General features: G+C 47.6%; 2 protein-coding genes across 3 annotated transcripts in view; both read left to right on the forward strand.

Moving 5' to 3' along the window:
• LOC125134979 (N-acetyllactosaminide beta-1,6-N-acetylglucosaminyl-transferase-like) overlaps positions 1-23,382 on the forward strand; it is a 90,022-nt gene that overhangs the window by 14,236 nt on the left and 52,404 nt on the right. The gene's annotated exons all lie outside the window — the stretch shown is intronic.
• LOC125134980 (N-acetyllactosaminide beta-1,6-N-acetylglucosaminyl-transferase-like) lies at positions 16,359-21,081 on the forward strand. The gene has a single exon (XM_047794536.1). The coding sequence runs from the start codon at positions 17,736-17,738 to the stop codon at positions 18,660-18,662; it is 927 nt and encodes a 308-aa protein (XP_047650492.1). The 5' UTR covers positions 16,359-17,735; the 3' UTR covers positions 18,663-21,081.

Here is a 23,382-nt window from a genome sequence, read left to right on the forward strand (position 1 = left end):
TCAAACCATTGTTGCTCCTCCTTTGAAGAATCTCCTGGCTCCAGTGCCGGTGCTAAAATAACCTGGTTCACTCTCTCTAGCCTAGGCATGGCCTTTTCCTCCCAGCTCTTCAACAGCCAGACGAAGGCTTTGTGCCAGAGTCCTGGTTGGTGTTTTTTGTGGCTTTTGCTCTTTGTCTCCTCCAGTTCGCAGGAAGTGCCCCGGGCTGCGTTCCCCGTGGGTGGGTGTGCCCACTGATCTGTGCGATGCTTCTGTTTGCCCACCTCGACTCTTAGCACAGGAGGTTTTTCCCCACTTTGCCGTATCAAATTCTATTTCTGGTGTTAGGGAGGTTGACAGATGCAGGGCAGTGTCTGACGGGGTTTCGAAACCATTTGTTTTAAAGGCCGAGGATTCATAAACGTGTGCTCCTGCTTTTCGCCTTATTAGGAGAAAGTGAACTGCGAATTCCTATAACCTTTGCAATCCTGACTAGCCTCCTTTGGTCCTGGTAAAACATCCAAACAATTTTTATGGAAGGTAAGTCAACCACCCTGGTGGCATTTTCCACTCAAAGCCTGAGCTACATGCAGCTTTTTCCAGCTGCTCTTTGTGACTTTACAGGGCTCGGTCCTGCTCTCTTAGCCTCCAAGGGCTTCAGTCTTGTGAATACGCAGAAGCTAGGTGTGGGCTTTGGCTTTTTAGCTTCAAGGCCATAAAAGGGAAGGTTAAGACGGGAGGGGATGGGACTTCCCTGGTGGCGTAGCAGTTAAGGATCCAGCATTGCCCCTGCTGTGGCGCAGGTACGATCCCTGGCCCAGAAACTTCTGCATGCCGTAGGCGTCGCCAAAAGAAAGCGATGAGAGGGGAAATGAAATACTGAAATTAAGAGCAAGGAAGGATTGGGAATAAAATGAATTGCAGCAAGAGGTCACTTTTGACCAGACGTGGAGTCTGAGAACAGAAGCCTGGACTTGCTCTGAAGGTCGGAGGGCCCAGCACAGCCTCTTCCTGACTGCAGCTAGAACTCACTTTTCTAGCAGCTAGAAACCTACACTTTCCCCCAAGTGTATGGCGTGGTTTTACTCAGTCCCCACACCGTTTCCTGGAAGGGCACCTCCTACCTTATTGTTCTTCTTGCTCTTTGGGAGCTGTTTTGCCAGCAGGGTCCGTGCCAGCTGCTCTGCCGGGAGTGGTTGCCAATTGGCTACATATTGATTCTGGCAGCCTGTGTGACACACAAGGCTCAGGACCTTTGGAACCCCTTGACCAGGGTGCCGGTGCTAAAACAACCTGGTTCGCTCTCTCTAGCCTAGGCATGGCCTTTTCCTCCCAGCTCTTTCAACAGCGAGACGAAGGCTTTGTGCCAGAGTCCTGGTTAGTGTTTTTTGTGGCTTTTGCCACAAAAGTTTGACCATTTTTTTTTTAAACAGGTGCCAGACAAATGACTGTTTTTCTTGGTGGCCTGAAAACTGTTGAAAACCACTTCCTTAATATACCACCCCACACGAAAACCTGACTTCAGAGTCTCAGAGGGGAAAAGTTTCCACTGAGTCAGGAAGGGTGGGCAACAGTCAATTCCAGTCGTGATCTTTAGGCAGAATTATCGCCCTATGTTAATTCTACAGACGGGCAGTTTCCACGACCTAGACTCTAGGCTCCAATGTTGGTACAGTTTTGCCCATGCAGGGAACATACATTTTTTATCTAAAGAAGAGATTCTAGAGAACAAATGTTTTCTCAAGGAGAGAGCAGAGGCGTTCCCGCTGTGGCTCAGCAGGTTAAGGACCCGACGTTGTCTCTCCGAGGATGCAGGTTCGATCCCTGGCCTCACTCAGTGGGTTAAGGATCGGGCCTTGCCACAAGCTGTGGCATATGTAGGTCCCAGATACAGCTCCCATTCGACCGCTAGCCCGGGAACTTCCACGTGCTGCAGGTGCATCCCTTAAAAAAAAGAAAGAAAGAATGGAAAAAGCAAAAAGACTTTATATGGATGCTTCCCTTAAGTCACAACACCTCACGGAACTCCTCTGGAGGAGGTGGAGATTATTATCTCAAATGCATGGATGAGACAACTGAGGCTTTAGAAGGTAAAATGACTTAATCTCGATGTATTTGATGCCGTAATTCACAATCAGTCTAATCCATCAGTCCGCTTTTTAGACCTTCCTGTGGCTTAAGTTATGTCCTTTGTGATTTACTACGCCTTGAATATCTAGAAAATGTTTTAAGGTCTTAATGAGTTTTTAAGCTTTTATTTTCATCTCATTTCACAATAACTACACTTATAATACCCATGTACTTTATAAATAGTGTGAAGGGCTCTCCTCTACCCTTCACTCACTCCCCGACCTGTAGCACATTTGCCTTATTCCTTCTTTCCTGCATCCTGTCCGCACCCTCTCCCTCCCTCATTTGCATTTTTCCTAAACCATTTGCACATTACCTCTGACTACGTCAAAATATATTTTCTAACAAAGATGCTCTCCCTCCAGAGCTACAGTTTTTTTACTCTTTAATCCACAGACACTATTCCACGATCACCAGTTATAATAATAATGGCCAGGCGTTCCCCTCGTGGCGCAGCGGAAACCAACCCGACTAGGAGCCATGAGGTTGCGGGTTCAATCCCCGGCCTCCCTCAGTGGGTTAAGGATCTGGCGTTGCTGTGAGCTGTGGTGTAGGTCGCAGATGCGGCTTGGATCCTGCGTTGCTATGGCTGTGGCTGTGGTGTAGGCCGGCAGCTGTAGCTCCTATGAGACTGCGAGCCTGGGAACCTCCATATTGAGGTGTGGCCCGGAACAGCAAAATAAATTAATTAATTAATAAGTAATAGTAATAATAATGGCCTTCATAAATCTAGAGTAAGGATCTCAAGCTACACTTAGCTGTCACATCCGCTCCAACTTAGAACAATTTCTCAGTCTGAGTCTTTCAAGATCTTATCATTTTGGAAAGTGCAGGTCTGATGTTTCCTTATGAATGGTTTCAAGTGATACCTTTTAGGCAAAGATATCAGAGAAACCAACCCGGAAACCTGAAAGGTTGATTTCTTTTGATGGCCACGGTGTTAGCACTGACCCTTGGTTAGGGTGGTGCCTGCCAAGTTTCTCTGCTATAAAGTAAATCTGTAAGTATTTGGAATTTATTACTAAGCACATGATAAATACTTTGTGGGGAGAAACTGCAACTATGTCACTATCCTGTTCTTCAAATGTTCTGGCCCCAGTCTTACCACCCACTGGTCTCAGTTTTACACCCACCAATGGTTCCTCTTTTCCTTTGCTTTTTACGGCTACATCTGTGGCACCTGGAAGTTCCCCAACCAGGGGTTGAATCAGAGGTGCAGTGACCCACCTACGCCACAGCCACAGCCACAGATCCGAGCTGCATCTGTGACCTACACCACAAGTTTTGGCAACACCGGATCCATGACCCACTGAGCGAGGCTAGGAATAGAACCCACATCCTCACAGACACTGTGGGTTAAGAATGCAACCCACTGAGCCACAACGGGAACTCCCCACTGATGGGTCTTATCCGACTCTATCATCGTTTGGGTTGCCAGCTCCAGGCTTCTAGATGGATGAGTTGACATTCATTTATAACGTTCAGCCTTCTCTTCTCCCCACGCATGTGTTTATTCATGTTCCTATGAGCAAGGATTCCCATTTTATCCGGTGGGCTGCAGTCCACTCCTAGTTTGACTTTTCTTGCTACTCAAATTGTCCTAGACTTGGCCCGAGGGGGCCCCTTCAAGGAGGTCCCTTCAACACCTCGCTGTCGTTCTTCAAGCACCCCCTTACTTTCTGGCCCCAGGACGCCTTCCAAGCTGATCTTGTACTGAAACTGCCCCAGTGCTGGAGTCTGCCACTTCCTCCAGAGAACCCTGGTTCTATTTAGTATAGGTTGGTGTTTAGATCCCAAACACTGGGCACTCAAGGGTATTATGATTTCTGTGCCCTTTCAGGGGTCAGAGCTAGGAAAAAATATATATACGTATGTGTTCACACAATGTCTGTATACACGTGGCACACACATACACACTCACACAGGAGCATCCTGAAACAGATACGCCACCTCATTCACACATTATCTCATACTCGCATTCACACACACACACACACACACACACACACACACACGCATATCTATCTACATATCTGTATATCTATATCAGTCTAGCCAACTCCCTATCATCCATCTATCTTTTTTTTTTTGTCTTTTTGCTTCCCGCGGCATATGGAGGTTCCCAGGCTAGGGGTCGAATCGGAGCTGTAGCCGCCAGCCTACGCCAGAGCCACAGCAACGCGGGATGCGAGCCACATCTGCAACCTGCACCACACCTCACGGCAACGCCAGATCCCTAACCCACTGAGCGAGGCCAGGGATCGAACCCGCAACCTCATGGTTCCTAGATGGATTCGTTAACCACTGCGACACGAGGGGAACACCCATCTATCTATCTATATGTTAAAGCCCACAAACTGACATGTTCTCCAGTTCCAGCCCAACAACAAAGGCTTTATTCCTTTATTCTCCCCCCACCTCCCTGACCCCCCCAGTGAGGGACCTGACTCCCATCAACCTCGGTGTGTTCGCTTATTTTCTCCATCACACTCCATGTAACCAGGCTTGTCCATGGTGCTTAGCTGAAGTCCTGGCCCCAGGACATCCTGGTGCCACTTCCTCTGCCTGTAGCCTTGGCCCCCGGAAGACAGAAGGAGCTTGGAATGAATTTTGATACCATTAGAACTCCATTTGCCTTGGGAGACAGTGAGCTATATAAAAACATCAATTCAGAGTTCGGCTCTAATTGCTACCTGATTTCATGACCTTCGGTCGTGTGCTGGATCTTTCTAAGTCTCACCGGCTCATCTGCAAAATCAGGATAAGAATTGTGCTACTTCACACAGTGGTTGTGAGCACAAAGTGATAACCTACATGAAAATCGGGGAATTGCTCTCTGCAAAAAGAGAAGTGAGAGGTGTGGTTCACAGGGGCTTGGCCGCTCAGAGTCTTTTCAGGCCTGGTGAATTATTAATTCAAGGATCCGGCCTCAAAAATCCAGTTCCGCTTGGAGTCAGGTATTCCCCTGGATCAGGCCAGAACCAGCAGAAATGCAATTCCCTAAAGAGGGGCTGGAGAGGTGGAATTAGAAGTCAATTATAGCAGGAACCTATGAACCAAGAGGAAAGGATTTGTCCACATGGTTTTATGAGCAATAAAGTTGGAAGGAAAGGAAAAGAAATTTCAGAATGCCTCAGGCCCCTGGTGCATTCTGGATTGAAAGTGAGAAAAAGAAAAACAGGAAAGTTCCCATCGTGGTGCAGCAGAAATGAATCCAACCAGTATCCATGAGGACATGGGTTCAATCCCCGGCCTCGCTCAGTGGGTTAAGGATCCGGCGTTGCCGTGAGCTGTGGTGCAGGTTGCAGATGCAGCTTGGATCTGGCGTGGCTGGCTGTAGTACAGGCCGGCAGCTGCAGCTCTGATTGGACCCCTAGCCAGGGAACATCCATATGCCGCAGGGGTGGCCCTAGAAAGCAAAGCAAAAAAAGAAAAAGAAAAAAAGAAAGAAAGAAAAAGAAAAAAAGAAAGGAAGAAAAAGCAAAAGGAACATTGGAGAAAGAAATTCATGTGTCTTAGTGACAGTGCACCTAGCTCTCCTTAGTTCTGGTGTTTCTTCCATGAAGCAGAGCAGGGGGCTGACACTGAGATGTCCCTGGGCCTGCTAGAAGGGCTCGGGTTGGCACCGTGGCTGACAAGCAAGAGCTTGGAGCAAAGCTGCTCGTCTCTGAGTCCTGGGTCTGTGCTCCTGGCACAGTGACCCTGGGCTGGGAGGTCACTGGTCTCCCAGTGACCTGAGTTGAGACTCAGCATTTCCTCATTGAGCACATGGGGGTGACAGCCACTGATGCTGGCTGTCAGCTGTGTCATTCACACCTCTTGGTGCCCTGCTTTTAAAAAAATTTTTGTTGTTTGTTTTGTTTTGTCATGCTTTGTTTCTTGGCTGGCTGCACCCACGCCATGCGAAGATGGCATGTGGCCACAGCAGTGACAACCCAGGATCCTTAATCCTTAGCAGACATTCTGCTTGTTAGTTCGGATTTCCCCTCCATCCTTATCTCACTAGATCACAAGTGCCTTAAGGCTGGCACTCGGTTTTGTGCTGAGGAGCACAAGTGCCTTAAGGCTGGCACTTGGTTTTGTGCCGAGGAGCACAAGGGGTCATTGAGTTTGGACCTCCTGTTCTGTTTTCTCTTGGCTCCTTTTTTGGAGGGCATGGGAGAGGCGGTTGGGTCGGGGTGAAGGAGCCTGCTGTGGGCTCTGGTATGTGGGTACCGCCAAGTATGTGATAAGTGAGAACCCTAAATACTAGTTCTTCCAGGAAGATGCGTGATCCCCACTCTCTTGGAAGAGTATTTCTGCGAGAAGGACTTTGACTCATTTTATTCATTTATTCATTCATTTCTGATGAGATGTTATGTAACAGAGAAACGTTTATCATGAGTTCAGCTTGATGCAGTTTCAAACTAGACACAGCCCCGTAACCAGCATCAAGTCACCTAACATGACCCGCTTCCCAGTCACGGCTTTGAGGTCTCACAGCATTGATACTTTCACTTGTTTTTGTCCTTTATAAAAACAGAAACACATAGCATTGAAACTGACAAGGCTTACGACTTGAACGCAGCCAGAACCCAGACTGGGACTTGAACCCACCTGCCAGGACACGAACCAAGCAAAAGCCAGATTGGGGCTTGAACCTCCGGTTTTTAAATCAGAATCACTCACCCGGTGTTTGGGCTAAGTTCAGGTTCTTTGTGCCTCAGCGCAGCAGGAACTCCGTGAGAGACAAAGTGATAGGCAAGAGATAGTTTATTAAGATAAGACATTTGTGAGAGATGCAAGCGGGGAGGCGAGAAGGCTCTGTCCCCGGATCCGGTGGGCTACAGTTTCATCACCCAAGGAAAGTGGGGCGGGGGAAGACCGCCTCTTCCTCTTTCTTCTTTCCAAACAGACGACAGGCTTATGTCATTAGCTCCTCCTTCGCATGCGCATCGGGTAAGAGAGTATTTGAGCCTATAAGGTCAAAGTAGGACGGTCATGGTGCTTATTCAAATCAGCAGAAGGGCAGTAACACCTGCTAAAATACACTGCCTCATTCCAGGTTTCTGTATAAGGAGGGTCACCTACTTTGGAATGTCATCTGTCCCTTAAACTCCTGTTCTTGGTCCTAGGATCATTGTCTCGCTGAACTTGAATGCAGGTCTCATTTTCTCTTTCACTGAGTGACCTGAGGCATATCTCGTGCAGCCAGCCTGCTTCGTTCTCGTGGCTTTCTTGAGCAATGGTTAACGTAGCTGTGATCTCCCCAAGTTCCCTGGGTTTCCCTTCTACCTTTTATCCTCTGTTGGGGCTTCTCCAACTACCTGTGTAACTATCCCCCTCCATCCCTACCAGCAGGTGCTTTTTCTGTCTGCCTTTTTTTTTTTTTTTTTTTTGGCTCCATGTTCTCTTTATGAAATTCCATTTTGTTGTTGTTGTTGCAGGCACTTCTACTGTATTCTCATTGCTGTGTAGAGAGACGATATGTGACGTGTTGGGGCTGGCTGGGGACGATTTCACTCCCCAGGGGACATTTGGACAATATCCAGAGACATTTTTGGTTTTCACAGCTTGGCCAGGAGGGGGCAAGGGGTGCTGTGGCATGTAGAGAGTAGAGGCCAGGGGTGCTGCTAAACATCTCACCAGCTACAGGACAGCCCCCACAACCAGGCATCACCAGCACCCCGAGGCCAGTAGTGCCAAGCGGGAGAAATTCTGCTGTGCAGCCACTTTGGTGGATGCTTGGGTCTCTTAGGAATATGACTGCAGTGAAGGGTGAGCCACGTGTCCTTTGAAAATACGTGGGAATGGAATTGCTGGGTGGGAGGACGTGTCTGTGCTCAGCTGAGCACACAGCGCCAGCCTTCCAGAGTGGTCCTGATTCACGCTCCCACCAGTAGTGCGAGAGCGTTCCAGTTGCTCTGCCTCTGCACCATCATTTTCTCCGACTTGTTTGCATTTTAAAAAATTTGGGGAGCTTCCTCATGGTGCAGCAGGGGAAGGCTTCAGCGTTATCCCTGCTGTGGCTCTGGTCACTGCCTGACATGGGTTCGACTCCCGGCCCAGGAACTTCTGTGTGCCATGGGCATGGCAAAAAAAAAAAAAATTTTTTTTGTATCCTTCTCCTCCACCCTCCTCCATTTCAGCTACGACACACTAGATACTCAAAACATCACTGTTTGACGGTAAATAATCCCAGTCTATATTTTGTGAAAGACGGATTGTGCACAGGTGTGCGTACTGTATCCAGGTAATTAGAGAATGCGTTCAGGGCGGGGTGACTTGCGTCTAGGGTTTCTCTTATTTAAATAACTCGCACCAGGAGTTCCCACTGTGGCTCTGTGGGTTAAAAACCCAACTGGTATCCATGAGGATTTGGGTTCCATTTCTGGCCTCACTCAGTGGTTAGGGTGCTGCTGTGAGCTGCGGTGTGGCTCATAGATACGGCCCGGATCCTTCATTGCTATGGCTGTGGTGTAGACGGTCAACTGCAGCTCCAGTGTGACCCCTAGCCTGGGAACTTCCATATGCCACAGGGGTGGACCTAGAAAGCAACAACAACAACAACAACAACAACAAAAATACAAAAATAAAAAGCACCTTTCTGTATAACCATGTCCTTTCATTCTTAAAAGTACCACTTAGCTTTCCATAGTGAGTTTTATTCCAGGGCTCAGAGTATCCACCACTTGTATTCATGTTTATTAAGTACTTCCAAATTATACAGTAATATTTATCTTGAAATACTGGCTCTTTCGTTTACAGTATTTTTCTTTGTCCTAGAAAAATAGATCTAGAAGGGTCCCGGAGGGAGAAAAAAACATCTTAGAAGTTGGTATCTGATCCACCACTTCTCAAACTTTGGTCTCGGGACCTTGTTAGAAATACAGATGGTTAAATTCCACCGGGAGTTTCTTGGGATGGAGGCCCCGAGCTCCATATTTTAACAACCCCTTTAGGTAATGAGATGTTAAACAAGTGTGCAAATGTTACGTCTAAATTATCCTTAACCTCAAGCCACAGGCACACCTAGTTTGGCTGAAACCATGTGTTTTGCTAAAACCATGAGTTAGCTCTTCTTCCAAGGGTAAGCCATTCATTTCCGTAGGTAAATTCGGTGGTAAGATTCATCCTGAGATGTAATTGGCTGTGACTTATTTGGGGGGGGGGGGGTCATTGATTTTTTTCCCTTTCTAAGCCCCCCCAGTTTCAAGCTCTTCATTTCCTAATGGCCACCTTTCTGCTACCAGAAGATCACCTCCTGTCTGCGCAGGCTTTGACATTCGCCTATAGGAATTTGTGTCCACTGTCTTTTGCAAATAGCATCCTTTAGCATCCAGGCAGTGTCTCCCCAATGCCTTTGCTCCATCAGAAGCAGCTCGCTGTGGCTCACACTACCACATGCTATGACCAATCATGACCACCTTCTCGATCTGCCACCCGGGCCTTGAAACTTCTGTGTATTAAACGCCTTCTGAAAAAAAAAAAAAAAAGAAAGAAAGAAAGAAAGAAAAAAGAAAAGAAGAGAAAAGAAAAATTAAAAAAAAAAAACAAAACCAAAAACTTCTTCCACCCTGTGAGATGAGCGTTTGAAAGCTTGCTTTGGGTTCTGTGATCTAGACAGCAACCACCTGCTGCTGCTAATTAGATGAATGGTATAGGAGGTCAAATGATTGGGTCCCAGGAGAAGGTGGATTTTCCCCAGTGAAGCTCCACGGAAGAGGACTCCATTAGGGTAGAATTGTTGTTTTAAAGACATGCTTTGGTAATGTCTCTGTTCTTCTCTTTAGCATCATAATTATTTTAAGAAAGAGAGATAAGTAGATAGAGAGAGAAAAAGTAAATGAAATACAGATGTGATAAATTCATTTGAGTAATAATAAATAAAATTTTAAAAAAAAAGTAAATGAAAGGCTTCATTTACCCACCATCCGGCCAGTCAGAATCACCTAAGTGGCTGTCCAGGGTGAACTGGACTGTCACATTCCCTGCTTTCTCATGAAAAACTCTTAGTTGGGGGGCGAGGGGTGGAAATCCCTATAGGTTATCAAGAACGACTCCCTGGGAGTTCCCTGGTGGCCTAGTGGTTAGGATTCGGTGCTTGTATTGCTTCAGGCCACGTTCAACCCCTGGCCTGGGAACTGAGATCACAGCAAGCTTCTGCACAGCATGGCCAAATAAAAAAATTAGTCCCGGAGTCATTCGACCCGCTTCAATAGCAACACAAACCATACCAAAAGGGCCTTCCAAAGACCAGTCATCAGGCATCCCAAGGGAGGGGACCACCTCGCCGCACTTGCCTAAGCTTTTCTGCCCGGAGAACTTGGCCCCTCAAGGCCACGTCAGTGAACTTCATCAGACCCCGCCCTTTCCGTGCCCTTGGGGCTGTTATTTAATATCATCAACCTGGTATTTCTGCTCAAGCCTGTGTCTCCTCAGTTTCTTTCCCAATGACAGGCTGGCAGTTAATTGAGAATGAAAAAACAATAATTCCCAGAACAATTATGCAAGTATAATGAAGTTTGCCTTCGTACATGCAATTAAACCGAGGTAAGATGCACAAGGAAAGAAATCAGTGCCTTGCTGAGGTGGAAGAGAGAAAAAAGCACTATTTGTACACTCAAATGACACCTCCCGATACCTAGAAATTGACTTTAAAAAAGTCACCATGGGCGACCCTCCTAGCCTATGCTTTTTTGTTGTTTTCTGTTTCTTTTTAGGGCGGCCACCTGGATATGAAAGTTTCAGGCTAGGGGTCGAATCAGAGCTGCAGCCGCCGGCCTACACCACAGCCACAGCAACGCAGGATCTGAGCCACATGTGTGACCTTCACTACAGCTTAGGGCAACTCTGGATCCTTAACCCACGGAGTGAGGCCAGGGATTGAACCCACATCCTCATGGTTACGAGTTGGGTTCTTAACCCACTGAGCCACAGTGGGAACTCCCCTATGCTGTTTTAACATGTGGAATTAAAACCGTGGGCAGACATGGGTTTCAACATTCCTTCTTCCATAGTTGAAGAATGGCCCTTTCAAATGCCCAGATGATTCTGGACCCATTCAACAAGTGTCGGCCACAGTATGTGCCAGGCCCTGGTCGCGTTGCTGGGCTGTGGGAGGAACAGGGGGCAAAAGTCCCTGCTGTCCCAAGCTCCCCCTCTAACCATGACTGGTACGTTGAGATCGGAGTTCACTGACGGAAAGGTTTTGACCTGCTGCCCCGCAGAGAAGCTCTGGATTTACCACTCTCCCTGGGGAAGTGTCTCCACCTGGGCTTTCTTGTTTTTGGGTCCTGGCCCGCTCTCGTCACTTCTCCACTTGCAGTGCCGTCTCTGTGCTCTGAGCGTCCACATCGAACCATCGGAACCCCCTAGTAACCATCCCAGCTCCAAGGAAGGCGTTTCTCCTCTGAGCTTCTGTGATGTTAGGTGGACATCCTTTTGTTTGGAATGATCCATGGTCTTCCCTGTTTTGTTGGTTATCTTTTCAGCTGCATGTGTTTCGTTTTTTGTTTTTGTATTTGGCTGCATTCATGGCATATAGAAGTTCCTAGGCCAGGGATCAAACGTGCACCGCAGCAGCGACCAGAGCCACTGCGGTGACAGTGTCAGATGATTCTGGACCCATTCAACAAGCGTTGGCCACAGGGCGTGCCAGGTCCCTTAACCCCTCGAGCCAGAAGGGAACTCTCAGCCTCATATATTTTGAATCCTAGCGAAGATATACTCTCCTGCAGGACGGGATCCTAGTTCCTGGAAGTTGTGTTGCTTAGCAATTCACCTTATACCTAAATGGTAGCTCATTTTTAAAGGCTGGAAGGGAGACGAAAGACAACTTTTTATAAAGATGGAGCGGGGGCCTGAGGTCACACTACTGGTCAAGTGCCCAGAACTCAGGCCCTGTTAGTAACTGTGACAGCTAACGGTGACCCTTCCTTGACACACAAGAGAAAGCCCATCTTGCATGATTTCCTCCAGAATTTTGATTAAAAGTTGTGTTTTTAAGGTCAGTGAATCTATCTGGGCCATCAGTCTGGTCAGAGTTTTTGTTTGTCAGAAAAAAAAGATACCCGTTGCTCTGTTCCCACTTCTGGTTAAAAGAACTTTTACTCCTGGGCATCTGGAACTATGGGGGATGTGAACTCCATTCAATCATTCATTTATTCATTCAGGACATATCAACAGGTGAATAAATAACATAAGTAATATATATATATCATACCTATTTCTACATGACAAGGTTGAAGGGGTAGAAGAATGATAATAGGCTTTCAGAGCTTCTGTTGTGGCTCAGTGGGTTACCAACTTGACTAGTATCCCTGAGGATGTAGGTTCAATCCCTGGCATCACTCAGTGGGTTAAGAACCCCAGCATTGCCACAAGCTGTGGCATAGGTCACAGATGAGGCTCAGATCCAGCATTGCTGTGGCTGTGGTATAGGTCTGCAGGTGTAGCTCCGATCCAAACCCTAGTCCGGGAACTTCCATATGTTGCAGGCACAGCCATGGAAGGAAGGAAGGGAGAAAAGAAAGAAGAAAAGAAAGAAGGCTTTCTATTCATTTCCAGTCCATGAATTCCTTAGTGACTTGGGACTTTAAATCGGGCCCCATCTTTATTTCTTTAAGAAAAAACTCAGTGCAGTATCCGATGTTCTGTAAACACCTATAGGACTAAACCCTCAACCATAAGAGCCTTGGAGTTGTTTCTAGGAAATGTAGTTAATTGAGGCATAGCTAGCACCTGTCCCTCAGACTTTAAGAGGCTTTATTTATTAATAACACTATTATTATTATTGTTGTTGTTGTTGTTATTGTTGTCGACGTGTGCCTTATGCATTCACGGGCTGACGTGGACTCTCCCCCATGACTCTTGGTCCTCCTCCAGTTGGCCCGCATTGCCTGGGGAGCTCCTCCACCCAGTGTCTTAGGTGCTGTTCCTTTGGCCTCAAGGCGAAGTCCGCATTTTTCAGCTCAACAGCAGGCAAGGTCTTTTACAACCAGTGGCCACCTCCCTCATGGTGTGACAGCCTGGTGGCAGCAAACTCCTCATGTTGCTCCCTCAACCCATCCTTCTGCAGGTCTCCCAGCACAAGCAGGTGGTGACCTTGCCCTTGTCCACAGAAAAGCCTAGGGGCGCAGAGGCTTCCTTGCCCCCCTTTGATTGTGTCTTTATTTCAATTAAATACCGAGTCTTGCATCATTTTACAGGAAGGATGCCCTCTTCATTTTGGAGCGGTGCTCTAGAGAGCTTTGTAATTGGACTTTTTTTTTAAATTGAAGTATACTTGATGTACAAGTTTTCAGGAGCATGGCAAAGTGATTCAGTGATACATATGTTTATTCTTTTTCTTTTTTTGATTTTTTTTAGGGCTGCACCTGAGGCATGTGGAGGTTCCCAGGCTAGGGGTCTAATCGGAGCTGTAGCCACTGGCCTATGCCAGAGCCACAGCAACACCAGATCTGAGCCGAATTTTTGACCTCCACCACAGCTCTCGGCAACGCCGGATCCTTAACCCACTGAGCGAGGCCAGGGATCAAACCCGCATTCTCATGGATGCTAGTTGACACTGAGCCACAACAGGAACGCCCCACAAGTAACTTTTCAAAATAGAGCTGTTGTCTTTTCTGGGTATACGCCCAGGAGTGGGAAGCTAGATCATATGCCAGCTCTGTTTTTACGTTTTTAAGGAACCTCCATACTTCTTATTGGGTGCACCAGTTTATATTCCCAGCAACAGTGTAGGAATAGTTCCGGAAAAAATTCTTCAAAGATGTGCCGAACAATAAAGGCTTCTGAGTGGAAGAAAGAGCACATTTTTAAGCTGGCTCAGGGGAGGATACACACGTCTAGCCTCATTAATGGGCTGGTTCGGGACTAACTGCTTCCAGAGTGGGCCATGAGTTGCAGTTGCAAGGCCTGCACTTGTCAATCGTATCCTTGCCTGTAATCACAGGTATCGAGAGATGGCTGAGCTCTTTAGTCTCAGCAGGAGGAAAAAAAAAAAAAAAGAAGGGCCTGATGTCTCTTCTGGATAAACAGGTCGCATGGCCTAATAGGAAGGAAAGGGAGCAAGTACTAGCCTTCCCCTATTACAAAATTTTTTCCTTTTTTTTTTTTTAAATTCTCCTATAAGGATTTGTTAATACCCAAGGACAGCGAAAAGGGCAGACAGGAAAAACAGCTCTATTTCCAAACCATGCTGTTTTAAGCAACAGAACGAATACCAAAAAAGGATGATGAAAGATCCTAAGTTGGCGAATGTCTATATTTCTCAATATAGTGACATTATTAATGTCTGTCCCCTAAGCCTGTATAAATTTGAACTCCTTCGTCGTTGGCCAGTTGGGTATAATAATGTAAACAGGCTCTGTTGGCCGAATTAAGTCATGTATCTGAACACACTGTCAAACTGCAGATATTTAGAATATTTTAATCTTCATTCCAAGCCAGAAGGCTTTGCCAAACTAGATACTGAAATTACCTTCTGTGGTGTTCAAACAGGATATGCAATAACCTAATATTTGAAGGTATTGTTTGGAAAAAAAAACGAAGCTTCAGATTGACTTTTGCATTATCATGGATGTTAAGTCACCCTCTTTGCTCCCTAGGCACACTAAAAATTGGACTGATCTGCTCCATTTTCTGTTTCCACTTTGTTTAAGAATACAATGGTGGGTTCTATAGAGAGTTGACTTGTGGTGCATCTTACAGAAGGAGGAGGATTTCTCAAAGGAGAGGGAAAAATAATGTCCAAGCTGGAAGCATGAAAAATGGAAGCAATGTACGTTAGAAGGAAACTCATCTGTGGTTCAAGAGGTGGTGTGTTGGGAGTTCCCGTCATGGCGCAGTGGTTAACGAATCCGACTAGGAACCAAGAGGTTGCAGGTTCAATCCCTGGCCTCGCTCAGTGGGTTAGGGATCTGGCGTTGCCGAGAGTTGTGGTGTATGTCAAAAATAGGGCTCAGATCTGGTGTTGCTGTGGCTCTGGCATAGGCCAGTGGCTACAGCTCCGATTAGACCCCTAGCCTGGAACCTCCACATGCCGCAGGTGCAGCCCTAGAAAAGGCAAAAGGACAAAAAAAAAAAAAAAAGAGGTGGTGTGTTGTTCAGGCAGAATATAGATGGATGCCTTGAATCAGAGGGCCGTGGCACTGGTGTTCTAAGTCTGGGGAAAGCGAAGGAATATTGTTCTAGGAATTTCATTACTAGCAGGGTAGAGGTTTCTCCAAAGGGAGGAGAGGAAGAGCATTTAAGGCCTTTTTTTCTTCCTGGGGTGTTGGGGGGTGCTCAGTCTTTCCTCTACAGGATGGGAGCTCAGAGAGGTTACATTTGACAGGTGAGGGGAGAAGAGACAGCACGCAGTCATTGCACTGGTGTTTTAGAAGTCATTTGTAAATAAAACATGCAAGTTCCCACTGTGGCTTAGCCAGGAAAGAACCCAACGTAGTGTCCGTGAGGAGGTGGGTTCGATCCCTGGCCTCCTTCAGTGGGTTAAGGATCCCGCATTGCTGCAAGGTACAGTGTAGGTCATGGATGTGGCTTGGATTCGTTGTTGCTGCGACCTAGGCCAGCAGCTGTGGCTCCAGTTCAACCCCCGGCCCCGGAAGGGAGGATGGACGATTTTAAAAATAAAACATGTTGCTCTACATCTTAAAAAGAGAGGAGGTGTTAAGAAAGAAAGATTGAAAATAAGAGCATTCTAAGTTAAAGAGCCTGATGCGCTTCAGCTAAAACACTGTTATTTACCAACAGGGAAAAACAATATTCCTTTCCCACTTGGCTCAATAAGCTTGACGGGCAGGTATAAACACTTCTCTGAGTGTGTTCTCTGAGTGGTGACAACCTGAATGCCCTTTAGCTCCCCAGATCTGAATATCATCTGTGCCAGGATTCATGGGCTTCCCAGTGAGGTTTCAAGGTCTCAGCGAAATTGGGGGGTGGAGGTCAGGATTCGCTCCTGTGACTCGGCCATCCTGTGATGGAACCAAAGTGGGCTCCCCTCACCCCTGTTCAGTAAAGTCCATCTACTGACACCGGGTTGTGGTGAAGAAAAATGCAGCAGTTTCTGTACAAGGAGGACAGGCGGTTTGTGCTCTAAAGCCTCAAACTCCGGGAAGGTTTGGGGGAGACTTTTTTTTTTTGCTATTTCTAGGGCCGCTTCCGCGGCATATGGAGGTTCCCAGGTTAGGGGTCGAATCGCAGCTGTAGCCACCGGACTACGCCAGAGCCACAGCAACTCGGGATCCGAGCCGCGTCTGTAACCTACACCACAGCTCACGGCAACGCCGGATCGTTAACCCACTGAGCAAGGGCAGGAACCGAACCCGCAACCTCATGGTTCCTAGTCGGATTCGTTAACCACTGCGCCACGATGGGAACTCCGGGAGACGTTTTTTTTATAGGCAGAATTTGGGGCGAAGGGCTGCAGGGTGTGTGATTGGTTGGTGGGGGGGAACAGGGCGTTGCTCCACGAATCAGGCGCTTAGTGGGAAGTTGCCATCCTCCGCCTGGGTGGGGGCTTGAGTTCCAGCAGAAGAACTCAGATATTGTCATGTATATTTCCTGAGAAGGCACCAGAACCCTGCCCCAAGGCTCTGAGACTATTTCTTAACTGCCCCCCCCGCCTTTGTTTCTACGTTCCCTCCCTTCCCTGATGAGCAGCTGTGTGCATCTGCCCTTTGGAACTCAGGGGAGGTCAAGGGGGTTGGATGAAGCCTTTTTCCTTCTAGGAAAAAACGGGGAACACGGAAAGGATTTCTACCAGGATCCCACTGAGTCCTGCTCCGTGTCCATCCTATGACAGGCACCATGGCGGACGCTAGAGGTGGAAGGAGAGGGGCTGTCACCTCATCTCTAAGCCACAAGACCAGGAGCCCTGCAATTTCAGATCCCCTAGGACTGGAACTCCCGTAAGCTCCGGCTTTAGAAAAGAGTAGGGCGGGGCTCAGAAGCATCACAAAAGAGCCCGATGGGTGAGGTTTTGTTTTCTCTCTTGTCACCTCCATCACTTTTCTCATCCAAAGGGCGTATTTGAGAAGGGAGGCTACCGGTGCCCTGTGGAGTGTTCTGGAAGAGTCGGGGGACCAGGCTGTGGCTCTTTGCCGGGAGCAACCAGCCGGGGTTGGGGGGGCGGGGAGCACCGCCGCCTGTCGGATGACTAGCCGGAAATGGCACGCCTGCCAGAACACATCATTTCAACTTTGCTTTACTGTACTTATTCCCTGAATGACAGTAACAAGGGGGGGGGGGGTGGCGGGGAACCTTGGGAAATGAGAGAAAAGGGATCGGAGAAACTAAATCTGCGAGGGAAAAAGGAATTACCAGAGTTTTAGTGGAACAGCCAGCCCCTGCGAGCTGGAGCTGGAGGGAGGGAAAAGGCTGGGCTTAAGCAACCTGCTATTGGGATTTAGACAAAGGCAGTTTGAGAGGCAGAGGACGACGAGGCGGGATCAGTTGCTAATATCAACATGGGGAGAAAGCCAGCTGCTGGACTCCGGGGGATGACACCGAATCCGTTCACCGCGTTTCCTTCAGCGCAGGAATTGCTGGAGTATGTACCAAAATAAGCACTCAGAGAAAAAAGTAAGTTTGGGAAAGGACTTGCAGATTCTGACAGTCTTTGAAATCTTACTCCTCTTGGAGGCATGACTTCATTGATGCGTTTCCTCTTTATAGCTTCTGTCTCTTGTGTAATCATTTTTATCGTGTTCTGTGCGTTCCATTTTGGGGGAGAGCAAAGCTTCCAGAGGCTAAATAACTCAGACCCTCTGATGCTGAGTCAAGTTTGCACATCCTCCATCAGAGGCACAACACCTTTCCTCTGGAGAGACAGACTAACGATCTATGAGAAGTCTTCTTGCAAGGAATACCTGACCCAAAGCCACTATATCACGGTGCCTTTATCTAAAGAAGAAGCTGACTTCCCCTTGGCCTACATCATGGTCATTCATCACAATTTCGATACCTTCGCAAGGCTCTTCAGAGCTGTGTACATGCCTCAGAACATCTACTGTGTCCATGTGGATGAGAAAGCCACCACTGAATTCAAAGATGCAGTGGATCACCTCCTGAGCTGCTTCCCGAATGCCTTCCTGGCTTCCAAGACGGAGCCCGTGGTCTATGGTGGGATTTCCAGGCTCCAGGCGGACCTCAACTGCATCGAGGACCTGGCGGCCTCGGCGGTCCCGTGGAAATACGCCATCAACACCTGCGGGCAGGACTTCCCCCTGAAAACCAACAGGGAGATCGTTCAGTATCTGAAAGGGCTTAAAGGGAAAAACATCACCCCGGGGGTGCTGCCCCCCGCTCACGCCATTGGACGGACTAGATACGTCCACCGGGAGCACCTGGGCAAAGAGCTTTCCTATGTGGTAAGAACCACGGCGCTGAAACCGCCTCCTCCGCACAATCTCACCATTTACTTTGGCTCTGCCTATGTTGCTCTGTCGAGAGAGTTCGCCACCTTTGTTCTCCAGGACCCTCGGGCTGTGGACTTGCTCCACTGGTCCAAAGACACCTTTAGTCCGGATGAGCATTTCTGGGTGACCCTCAATAGGATTCCAGGTATGTGATTTCCCATTTCACGTGAGGATGAAGTGCAAGGGCTTTTCAAGAGAGCGCTCCTCTTTACTAGAAGGAGAAGACGCAAACTGAAATAGAGTTTGCACCCCAATCCTTTCTGAATTTTCAGCGTCTGAAGAATCGTGCTTCCTTGGGTGATAAGGCGATATTCTAAAAGAGTCAGTGGATACCTTTTAGCGGTGTTGCATTGCAGCTCATCGTGCTCTTTGGCATTCATCATCTTAGGAAATCAGTTTGATAATTAAATATGAATAAATAATTCTGATTTCCCGCAATCGGTATTAGCGTTCTCCCTTCCCCCGGGAGGGCTTTATCTCCCCCGGATTCATCAGACCTGCTGTAACTGCAGGGCCCTTGGCTTGGCCCCTCCCCCAGACCATCACAAAGTCCTCTTTTCAGCCCAACGCCATCAACCTGGAGAAGCTGAGGTGACCACCCCACCCTTTTCTTTCAAAGAGTTTCTGTCCTCTCCTAGAAATATCCTACTTGCTTATTTACATGGACCTGTTCTTGGCCCTCTGTGCTTGAGCTCCATGAAGTTGAGTCAACGCCTATCTTGCTAACCGCTGTATCCTCCATGCATAGAACATAGAGTAAATGCTCAATAAATATGCATTCGATGAATGAATGAATGAGTGGGTGAATGAATGAATGCATTGCAAAGCCCGAGGCTCTACTATGGCACCACAGCTGTTTCCCTAAGATCCAGTGAGTGGGGAGATATTTGGACTCGTGCATGTACTGTACCATCGGTGGAGAGGGTTCTTAAAAAAAAAAATCCATGTTTTTGTTTAACTTCGGATAAATCATGAGATGCCAGGAGAAGCTCCTTGCTTTCTCCTCGAAACAGTTCTACCTTTACTCATGGCCCGGCCCAGGTCTTTTTAAAACGATATAAAAGCACGATAGGCTCTCTTGCGAAGGAAACAGCATGCTTTGGACTCAATGGAAAACACAAACTGGATCACCAATGAACTTGACACAGCATCATTACAGCAGGAGAAAAGCAATCATTGTACTGGGTTTTGGGGGGCTGCCAAGTTGGAAACAGTGGTAGGTGCTCTCAGGCTGCAGGGCAGGGCCTGCTGGGCGATAAACATGCCAGCATTCTCTAGAAACGCCCGTGTTTGGTCTCTGAGTCCCAGGGTGACTGGCCTGGTGACCAGGGCTTGCTTGGCATCTGTGCGTTCCCGCTCTCCTGACCCCGTCTTCCTGGGCACACTGTCCTTTCTCCGCTTATCGGTTGTTTCCATCGTTGGCCCCCAGTGAGGGAGCCTACGGTACTTAGAGGCTGCTTTTCATATTTAAATATTTATTCTCTTTCTGTTTTCACTATTCCCTCAAGATTGGACAAGGTTCGGTACCAGCCGAGCAGCTCCGTAGGCAGCGTACAGAGATGAAGGCATTTTGTAACTTACCAAAAAACCTGACAGGTGGTTTCTCAACAAAAACATGGGTTTGGGTTCGTGTTAAATGGCTCTGGTTGCCTTGCAGAAGCATGGTCAGTCAATGTCAAGTTAATTTAAGGCAATCAAGGCCTTCTCTCGTGGTGCCGCGGGCGAAGGATCGGGTGTTGTCACTGCAGCAGCTCGCATCAGTTCGATCCCTGGCCCTGGAACTTCTGCATACCTCCAATTTGGCCAAAAAAAAAAAGAAAAAGGAAAATCAATGAAAAAATAATCTTTTACCTCCCACCTCCTCTTTTTCCCCTTAGCCCTTCTCCTTTCCAGACCTAGTGAAATAAACATGGTGGGACATCAAGAATGATAGATCTTTTTTTTTTTTTTTATTTTTTTGCTTTTTAGGACCTCAGAGTTTGGTCTGCGGTGATCACTCTCTCTCTGTCTCTGTGTTGGCTTTACTGGGGCCGGTCCTGAATAAAGACCAGCCCTACACGGTGTCAGAGGAGGGAGAGGTACTTGCTGCTCTCAGCAGACACTTCTGGGAGAAAAGAAAGGGGTTTTCGCTCATCGTTCCGGCAGCAGCTCAGGGAGTCCTCGGATTGGTCGGCTTGGTCCAAAGCCTTGTCCCTAAACAAATCAGGGTCATGAAGAAAGCTGACAAGCCTCTCCTGGGACGCTACTTCACCCTAAAGCTAGGGCAAGCTACAGTGACCTTGACTCCTCACAGTGATGCTGGGCAGACAGAAGCACAGGCCCAATGCACGGTGGTTCCTGGTCCTGCAGGCAGGGGGCGGTCAAGGAGCATCTCCACGGTGATTAGAGGGATGAGATTTAATGAAATATGTAGCTTTCAGCACTTGGGCAATTGTAATTTGGAGAATATTAATCAAATTACTCTTGTGGATGGGAGTTTCCATTGTGCCTCGGCGGTAATGAACCCGGCTAGTATCCATGAAGACTCGGGTTCGATCCCTGGCCTCGCTCAGTGGGTTAAGGATCCGGCGTTGCCATGAGCTGTGGTATAGGTTGAAGATTCAGCTCAGAACCCACATTGCTGTGGCTGTGGTGTAGGCCGGCAGCTGCAGTTCCGATTCAACCCCTAGCCTGGGAACCTCCATATGCTGCAGGGGCAGCCCTAAGAGGTAAAACAAACAAACAAAATTACTGTCCTGGGAAAGGCATAATCTCAATAAGCATACTTCTGATAAAAACATTAAGAGTTCTGTGGTGGTGCAGTGGGTTAAGGATCCAGTGTTGTCACTGCTGTGGCTCAGCTCACTGCTGTGGTGCAAGTTTGATCCCCGGCCCAGGAACTTCCACATGATGTGGGTGTGGCCAAAGAATTTTAAAAACAACTATGTTTTTATCTTTATTTATAAATATAAATATGTAAGTACACAAATACATAACTTAATTATTTTATATCAATATAAATTTGACTTTATGCAACATACATTCTTATTTATTCTTATTTTTACAATAATAAAGATCATATTTGGATAGTACTTCGTTTGCAAAGGGATTTCTAACACATTATCTCCTTTAATTCTTATAAGAATCCTATTTAAGAGGACGGCTGTTGTTCCCATTTTGCTGATGAAAACATTTAAGATTAAAATATGTGACTCGGGAGTTCCCGTTGTGGCTCATTGGAAAAGTATCTGACTAGCATCCATGAGGATGCAGTTTCAGTCCCTGGCCTTGTTCAGTGGGTTAAGGATACGGCTTTGCCATGAGCTGTGGTGTAGTGTAGGTCGCAGGCGAGCCTCGGATCCTGTGTTGTTGTGGCTGTGGTATAGGTTAGCAGCTACAGCTTTGATTTGGCCCCCTAGCCTGGGAACCTCCAACATGCCACAGGTGCAGCCCTAAAAAGACAAAATAAATAAACAAAATAAAATATGTGACTTGTATAAAGATAATTATTGCATATACCTGGTAAGATATAAGAATGAAGAGCTCCCCCTGTGGCGCAGTGGGTTACGAATCTGACTGCTGTGGTTCATGTCGCTCTGGAGGTGCGGGTTTGATCCCTGGCCCAGGGCAATGGGTTAAAGGATCCTGTGTTGCCCAAGCTGAGGCATACGTCACAGCTGTGGCTCAGATTCAGTCCCTGGCCTGGGAAATTCCTTATGCTGTGGCCATAAAATTAACAAAAAAAGAAAATGAAAAGAAATAAGAGTGAAAAGAAACATCTGGGGGGAGCAGAGGTAAGAGTCGTGGTACCCTTAGATTAAATCGAACCTAGTTTTACAAATTCTTTAATTGTTGCAATAACAGCAAGTGTTCCGAAGATGAGACTTAGCTAATTCTAAGTCTGAAGCTTGGGAAATCATTAATTACATTAGTGGACCCACCCAGGAATTTTCTCTCTTGTTCTATATCATCTGGATACTCAGCCCGTTTTCCTGGAAATGTTGGTTTTTTTCATGCGAGCGGAAGGTGCAGAAAAGATCGGGAAACGAATGTTTCCTGAACATCTGCCAGGGGGTCTGCATTATCTCAGTTGAATCATCACAAGAATCCTGTTGGGTTGGTGTTTAAATTCACATTTTACTGCTATGAAGATGGGATCAGATCAGATGAGCAAGGCGGCCACTCCACTAGCAGGAAGCCCAGTTAAGGAGGGCGTGCAGCAGATCTGAGGTCTACACCTGCAGACCTCCCCTCAAACTCGCCCTGGTAGGCCCCTCAGTTCAACACTGGCGTCCATCAGCTCAGACCTGCAGGCTGGCCTCTCTCCTCACTTCTCACCACCCCCTCCCTGTCCATCCAGCTGTCCCTGGAGCTTGGGTTCCAGAGCTGGAGAGAACCGGATTAGAGTCATGTGATGTTGGAAGCTGGACCCTGGAGCCGGACTCCCTGAATTTGAATCCCTGCCCTGCCATGTACAAGCCATGTGACTTTAGACAAGTCCACCTAAAGGAGGAGGCCTCAGTTTCCCCATCTCTAAAGTGAGGAAGTGATATTTCCTTTTCTTTTTCTTTTTTGTCTTTTTTTTGCCATTTTCTTGGGCCGCTCTCGCGGCATATGGAGGTTCCCAGGCTAGGGGTCGAATCGGAGCTATAGCCACCAGCCTACGCCAGAGCCACAGCAATGCTGGATCCGAGCCGCGTCTGCAAGCTACACCACAGCTCACGGCAACGCCGGATCGTTAACCCACTGAGCAAGGGCAGGGACCGAACCTGCAACCTCATGGTTCCTAGTCGGATTCGTTAACCACTGTGCCACGACGGGAACTCCAGGAAGTGATGTTTCTATCAAATCCATGAGGCTTAAATTGGCTGGTGGCCGGTACATATTGTGTTTT

Source organism: Phacochoerus africanus, chromosome 9 (assembly GCF_016906955.1).
Source record: "Phacochoerus africanus isolate WHEZ1 chromosome 9, ROS_Pafr_v1, whole genome shotgun sequence".
Classification (NCBI taxonomy): Eukaryota; Metazoa; Chordata; class Mammalia; order Artiodactyla; family Suidae; genus Phacochoerus; species Phacochoerus africanus.